General features: G+C 40.3%; 1 protein-coding gene across 6 annotated transcripts in view; it reads left to right on the forward strand.

Annotated features, from left to right (window-relative positions):
• The window catches only part of LOC109413735 (antichymotrypsin-2), a 56,500-nt gene extending 49,705 nt beyond the window's left edge, over nt 1-6,795 (forward strand). For all 6 annotated transcript variants that reach the window (XM_062842254.1, XM_062842257.1, XM_062842256.1 and 3 more), the window contains exons 3-8: nt 4,016-4,291; nt 4,353-5,011; nt 5,070-5,240; nt 5,296-5,427; nt 5,499-5,684; nt 5,746-6,795. In XM_062842254.1, the coding sequence (XP_062698238.1) occupies nt 4,016-4,291; nt 4,353-5,011; nt 5,070-5,240; nt 5,296-5,427; nt 5,499-5,684; nt 5,746-6,033 (1,712 nt within the window). In that variant the 3' untranslated portion in view covers nt 6,034-6,795. The remainder of the gene's footprint in view (nt 1-4,015; nt 4,292-4,352; nt 5,012-5,069; nt 5,241-5,295; nt 5,428-5,498; nt 5,685-5,745) is intronic.
• The last annotated feature ends 497 nt before the right edge of the window (nt 6,796-7,292 follow it).

Consider the following 7,292-nt stretch of genomic DNA (forward strand, 5'->3'; position numbering starts at 1 on the left):
CGATTCGTATTCGTGGTGGCTGTGTTTATATGCAGAAAAAGTTACGAAAACTATTTAAAAAAGTGTGAAAATTGTGAAAATACTGATTTTTAATGAGCCGGGAAGAAATCCAGCGTGATCGAAATTAAATCAATCTAGAGTGCGTTGCTGCGATGACCTCAACAGTTGTCAAACCACCACAGCTTGGCAAAACAAAGTTTGCCGGGCCAGCTAGTATCTGATAAAATTCCTTCAGGAATTTCTGAAGGAATCTTAAGATATATTTCTGAAGGGACCGCAGTAGCAAAGAAACCTTCTCGAAATTAGTAACCCCTTGACAAAATTTTACAAGGGATTCCTGGTGAATTTTTCGGCAGAATTTCCGGAAGAATCACTGAAGAATCTTTGAAAAAGCTCTAGATGAATTTCGTAAAAAGAAAATCCTTGGAAGAATTTCTGATTATATCTCGTACTGAAATTTCTGAAAAAAAATCCTAAATTACTGAATGAGTCTCTGGAAATATTTCTGTAGGAATTTCTGGAGAAGTTTCAGAAACAATTCGCGGAGGATCCCCTGAAAGATTCCTTGAAGAATTTTTGGAATAAATATTCTGTTTAACTTCTGTAGAAATCCCTGGAGAATACCTGTAAGAATTTCAGGGAAATTCCCGAAGAAATCCTAGAAGGTGATTCTGAAGAAATTCCTCGAGTATTACCTGGAAAAACTTCTTGGGAAACCATTTGTAGAATTGCTTTAGGAATTTATTAGGAAATATTTAGAGGAATTCTTGGAGGAATCCCTAATCAAAACTCATGGATTTTCTAAAAGAATGATTGAAGAAAGTCGTGAAAGTTTTTTTTTGAGTATAAGTCCTGTAAGAATGTCTAGAGAAGCACTCAAACTTCCTTCAAGTATGATAGAAAAATCTCATGAGAAATTTCCAAAGGAATTTCGGTAGCAGTTTCTAGGAGAGATTTCTAGAGAAATTTGGTATCTTTTGGAGAAATCATGGAAGATCTTCCGAGAAAATACATGGAATTCCAGAAAAAATCCCTGTATGATTATCCACAGGAATCTCTGTAGTAGTACCTGCTGGGCGCCGTGGATAAATTTATCGAAGAATTCCTGAATGAAGTTTTGAAGAAACCGATGAAGTTTCCTTGGAATACTTTATGAATTCGTGGAGGTATTTCTGAATAAGAAACGTCTATAAATTACGTCACGCTTTGAGGAGGGAGATTTTTTTTAAAGGGGCTGTCCATAAACCACGTGGTCATTTTTTGGGACTTTCCAAACCCCCCCCCCCCCTGCGTGGTCATTAGTCCATACAAATTTTTTTATTTGTCCATACAAAATGGTCATTGGCCAAACCCCCCCCCCCCCCCTCATGACCACGTGGTTTATGGACAGCCCCAAAGAACTTTATGTAAAATTCTGAACTCTCGATTTTTAAGAAAAAAAAAATCGCAATAAAAATGTCTGGAATCCGCGGATAGTTCTCTGAAAAAAAAAATTACCGGAGAAATTTCTGAAATAGTTCTGGAAAAATAATCTTGTTCATTGAAGGTTTTCTAGAAAAAATCGTGGTGAAATTCCTGGAGGTTCCTCTGGAGGGAGGAATTTTTATAAAAGTTCATGGAAAAGTTTTTAAAGGAATCCATGGAAAGCTATCTAGAAGGAGTATATGGTGGAGTGGAATTTAACTATTAACGGATAGTTGTCGTTAACCGTTACCCGTAAGATCTGTTCGCTCGAAAACTTTAAGTTCAAAGTGATTCAAAAATCACCGCTATAGAAAGGTACACCTCACTTGCAAATAGGAGAACTTTAATAGTGAACTTTTAAATGACCTTTGTGGGAAAAGAAGCAAATGTTCGACCGAAATGCGTTAACGATTAACGGCAAGCGTGCGCGCCCATCACTGTAGACAGAATGAGCGTTATATGAAACTAAGAGCTTATGGGATTTCGATTATTTGGGGGTGTGACCAATGATCATTGATTACGGGTAGGCTAAGAGAGCACTATAATTTCTTCGGCAAAGTTTCAATGCTTGAAGAGATCTACCGCTAGAACTTGGCCGCTAGGGGCACTATCAACAGTTTGATGCTAAATTGCGCTACAGGAACCATATTAGTTTGCTAAGAAACTGTTACGAGTTACGATATGCAGTAGCTCAAGAATCTGACAATTTGGAAAGAAATGTTGTTGGGTAGGTCAAGGCCTTACAGATAATAAGCTGCAAAGTTCGTAATTCTTTCACTAGGCGGCGGTAGTGAGCATGTAAACTTTTGAAACCTCATATCTCAAAATTCTGATGACTAAGAAAGATGGTGTCTTCGACAAAGGTGATCAGTATGACATAGACTTACATATAACGAAACACTTGTTGCGAATTTGTGCCACTAGGCGGCGCTAGTAAACATGCCAATTTTTAGAAAGCTCATGATGCTGATGACTTAAAAAGATGATGTCTTCGACATAGTTGATTAGCATTACATAGACTTACAATTGATGGGTCACTTGTTTCGAACTTTTGCCACTAGGTGACGCTAGTGAACATGCAAAATTTAAAAATCCTTTGGATCAGAATGCTGATGACGTAGAAAGATCGTGCCTTCGGCAAAGTTGATAAGTATTGCATAGATTTACATTTACCGGGACAAGTAACAATGACAGCTGAACAACAGAATATTCAGCCAATATTTAAAAAATCAAGCTTCTAGAGTGCCCTATTCATCTGTTGTACAGTAACAGTGTGTGCTGGTTGGCGCTAGAGAACATGCAATATTATAGATCAGAATCCTGATAATTCAGAAAGGTGGTGTGTTCGGCAAAGTTGACAAGTTTGACATTACGTGTTGCAAGAAAAATAATAAGAAAGAGGCTAATCCCTAGCTTATTGTTGTACTTATTGTAGAAGGCTACTGTAGGAATCTCAGAAGGAACTCTTTGAGGGATCATTAAAAAAAGGGATTCAAGGAACATTCGCCCTCTCAAAAGTACTTCTGAAATAATGACTTAAAACAATCCCATTAACAGAAATCATTCAAGAAACTCCTTGAAGAATCCTCACGACATACTTCTTAACGAATTCTTATAGATAATCAAACGGTGTCTTACTAGATGTAATGTTTGGAGTAATTCTTGAAGGAACCCCTGGAGTAATCCTAAAACAACTCAGGAGGAATCCCGAAAGGTTATTAGATCATGTGACTATAATTTCCAAATGCTTTTCCAAAAGAAACTCTTGCAGAAATCTCAGAAAAATCACCAATTAAATTTCTGGCAGAATTGTGAACCAAGAATAGGTTAACGTGCTGGCTATCACTTATTCATTTTGGCTAGGGCCATCTGACTAGTCTAGTCGATAAAGTTTTGGGTCGCCAATCCAGATTCTGCCGAAGTTGATATAAATGTTTGCGTGTTGACACAACCCTTTATATACCTGACATAGCAGAAGTGTGTGTTGTATTACTCCTGCCACTGTTGGGGAGTCATTTCTTCGGCTTGAAGAGATACATTCCTGACAGCAGTGTTTTTTAGACACAACTTCAAAGCTGAAATATATTTGTGAATAATAAAAACTAATCTAGTAACAATTCAAAAAACTTGCTTGAAAAACTATTCTAGTATACAATTCTATCGAGACAAAGTAGCAAACTCCTCATCTTATCACATTCAATTCCACTTTACAACTGATCTAACTCAATCTTCTGTATGCATCTGTCTACATGAGCAACCGCTTCAGTGTTGCCAGTTTCATCGCAAATTACGATCATCCCATACTTACATTTTTACTTCGATACATTTAAGTTTGCAGTTCGAAGCAATCGAGATAAGCATAGAGTTATTTGAAAAGGCCAAATTTCTTGAATTTACCAAGGATTTTGTATTACTTCCTATATACTGGCTGGTGGCAAAGCTAGAAACTCTTTAATAAACTTTATTTCGAAAAGCTTATTAAGAATGTTATTTCCGTGTACTGCTTTGTTTGAACATTTACCTAATATTTCCCCATTGTTCTCCTTTTCAGTTTTGCTGGTCGAGCTATGTGGCTGTCTGGTTAGTGCCCTGCCGAAGGACCGCCACACGAAGGATGTAGCTCCCGCGGCTTCTGAGCCTTTGGTCGGCCATGCGACCAACATCCTGACGGCCAGCCTGCTCAAGGGCAGTGTCGACTCCCCCGCCAATCAGGTGTTCTCGCCGGTTGGATTTGCTTCCATCCTGGCCATGATCGGCGAGGGGGCCGAAGGTCAAACCCGTCAGGAGCTGTACGATGTGCTGAAGTTTCCCGCGGCGAGGGAAGAAGGTAACGTTGGGGTCGGTCTTATTTGAGAATAGTTCAAACTGTACCGATCGCTTCTTTTCAGTTCGCAGTGCATTCGACGAATCCCTGAAGCGTCTCAGTGCGCAGAATCCAGCGAACGAACCGCAGTTCAAGAGCTGGTTCTACATCTACAAGGACAATACGATCAAGCCGGACTACCGTGCCGTGCTGCAGAACAGCTACTATGTAGATGTTCGAGATATTGAACGTAACGATTATAACTTTGACGAGCCGAAGACTTCGCTGGGATCGATCGAACCGACGATCGAGCCCTCGATTGATCTGACTCCGGACGAGGAAGCGATCGTTGTGGGTCAGATTGTTCCGTCGAATAACAACAGTAAGGATATCATCGATTTCGAAGATCTGAAGATCAAATCTGTGCCGATTGACAATGTGCGTTCGGACGTCGGAGTGCCGACCAAGTACGACGAAGTGGAGGACGCGGACAATCCCAAGTTTGATAGAAATATTGAGGATAAGCAGTACGTGGAACCGACTCAGATTAAGGAAGAAATCGCCAAGCAGAAGGATGAACACACGAACGAAGTGCTGGACGAACCAGTGCTGAAGGCTGCCGAAGATCGAGTGGACCGTGTGGTGGAGGATGCTCCGCAGAAAATTAGTCTGTCGTTAAAGAAGCTAGATGGTGAGGAACACGAGATCATGCACGCAGTGGAGAGCCAAGCCTCGAGACAGAGGGTAAGGATGGATTGTTGGAATTGTGAAACTTGGTTGATTTCACGATTTCTTTTTATAGTTCAACGTGAGGCGATCGTTCCTATCGGGAGATGTCGCTTCGGCCTTGAGCGGTAATTCATTAGTCGGACGTAAAGCTAATGCCAAAGAAGGGGAAGATGATCAGAACGAGTCGAAAATGCTGTTGTTCAATGGACTGTATTACCGAGGAAGCTGGGCCAGCCCGTTCCAGGTAGCTTAGACTTAAGGCTATTTCAACAAAACCTTTCAAACTTTTTGTTTTACAGGTGAATTCCGAGACAGGCTTTTTCTCCGTTAACGGTCAACAAAAACCGGTAACCACGATGCGTTCATCGGGCAAGTTCAGCGTTGGATCAAGTCAAGAACTGGATGCCAAGTTCATTCAGCTGCCATATAATGTAATACAACAATACCAAACCACATTCACTTTGCATCATACAATGTATAACATTCAAAACTTTCTCTATAGAATTCGCGTTACTCGTTAATGTTGATGATTCCCAACGCACCTGACGGTCTGAAGGATTTGATTAAGAACTTCAACTGCCATAGTTTGAGCAGCGCTCAGAAGGAACTCAGCGATATGCCAGTGCAGATCACCATGCCCAAATTCCAGATTGACACTACTAGCAGAGCCGAGAAAGCTTTGGCTAAGGTTTGCCTCACTTTTATAGATTCTGTCTGTAGACCATAGTAATATTCCCTATCTTTTCCAGCTGGGACTGATCAACGTGTTCACGTCCAAGGCCAACCTCAGTGGAATCACGGACGAACAGAAGATTCACGTCGATGAACTGGTTCAGCATGTATCGATTCGGGTCGATGAAGGATCCAGCAGTGAGACGGCTCTGTCTGCCACGAACAAAGTCGAGGCAAAAACCGCTGCCACCGAAATGGACGAATTCGTCATCGACAGGCCGTTCCTGTTCTTCGTGCGTGATATCGTCGACGATTTGGTGATCGTTGCTGGCAAGATCTATGACGTTCCGGCGGCGGAAGAGTAGAAAACAAGACTTGAATCCTTCACATTCTCCCTATTGATCTGTAATCGTAGGCTAGTGAAGATCTTAACATTAACGTTTTAGTTAAGCGTCGTCTCATCTCTTACGGAATTGCATTCATCAGAGCATTTCCCTGAGCTCACTTTTTTTCTCTGAACACATCACACAAAACTACTACAGGAACACAACTTCGCACATTTTTTTTTCTGAACACACAATCAAAGCACAGCTGTAATATTTTCAATTGAAGATCTTATCCTACAACTTCAAAGTAACGATAGCTTTGCTTCCGGTTAGAAAACCCAAAAAAAAATACACCGAACGCTCAAATTTTCCCACCTTGTGCTGGAGTTTCATAAGATGGCGATAATTGGCAAAAAAAAACCATACGAATCGGAAGCGAGTTCGTAGATGCGGACATCCGAAGGCAGCAATCGATACACGGGATGAAATCTTTTCAAAATATGGCCTCCAGTATTTTGGAATTGAGTTTGGGAACGGCGATGCCTGGAATTGTCCGCATACAATCGTTCTTGGATTTGTAGCTCGGAATATCATCTGCCTTGACATACTTGGTCACTGGTCGATGATTATAATAAGCACTGTTACTGTTTTGATGCACCACAAGTGATGAATGCAGTTTTGGAATCTATTTTTTCTCTAAATTTCTCGGACAAATTATGAACAAGTAGGTATAAGTTAATTTATGTAAATCTTAAATTATTTTAAAGATTTAAGTGAAAAAATAAACACAATTATATTCAAGGATAAGTGTTGTCATTCATATTCCGAAATTTTGCGCCGAGAAATGTCCCAGCAGGTTAACGTCCGTCGTTGGTTTAAAATACTGTTTTCAAATTACAACAAATATTTACATTTAGCAAAAACAAAATTGCCTAGCTCAAGCTTAATTTCCCTAATCTCCTTGTAATTGAATTTAATGGGTCATTTGGTGGCATCACCATTCCCGGAATGATGAGGGGGGGGGGTCGGTTAATTAGGCCGAGTTACGTTAGGCCAAACCAGGGATGCCAGATGATTTTTTGAAAAATCTATATCACAGTTTTCGAAAATCTTTACTGCTTCACTCGCAAAACAGTCCCATCTTTGCTGGGTTTTCTATTCATATGGGACTGTTGTGCGAGTGGGGGCAGTTTATCCCATACAAAATTTGAGTGAAACATCTGTATTCCATACAAAAATAAAATAGCCTCTCTAGTTAAAAAATCTGTATTTCATATAAAACTCAATCTGTACGGATG

This window comes from Aedes albopictus, chromosome 3 (assembly GCF_035046485.1).
Source record: "Aedes albopictus strain Foshan chromosome 3, AalbF5, whole genome shotgun sequence".
In the NCBI taxonomy this organism is placed as follows: domain Eukaryota; kingdom Metazoa; phylum Arthropoda; class Insecta; order Diptera; family Culicidae; genus Aedes; species Aedes albopictus.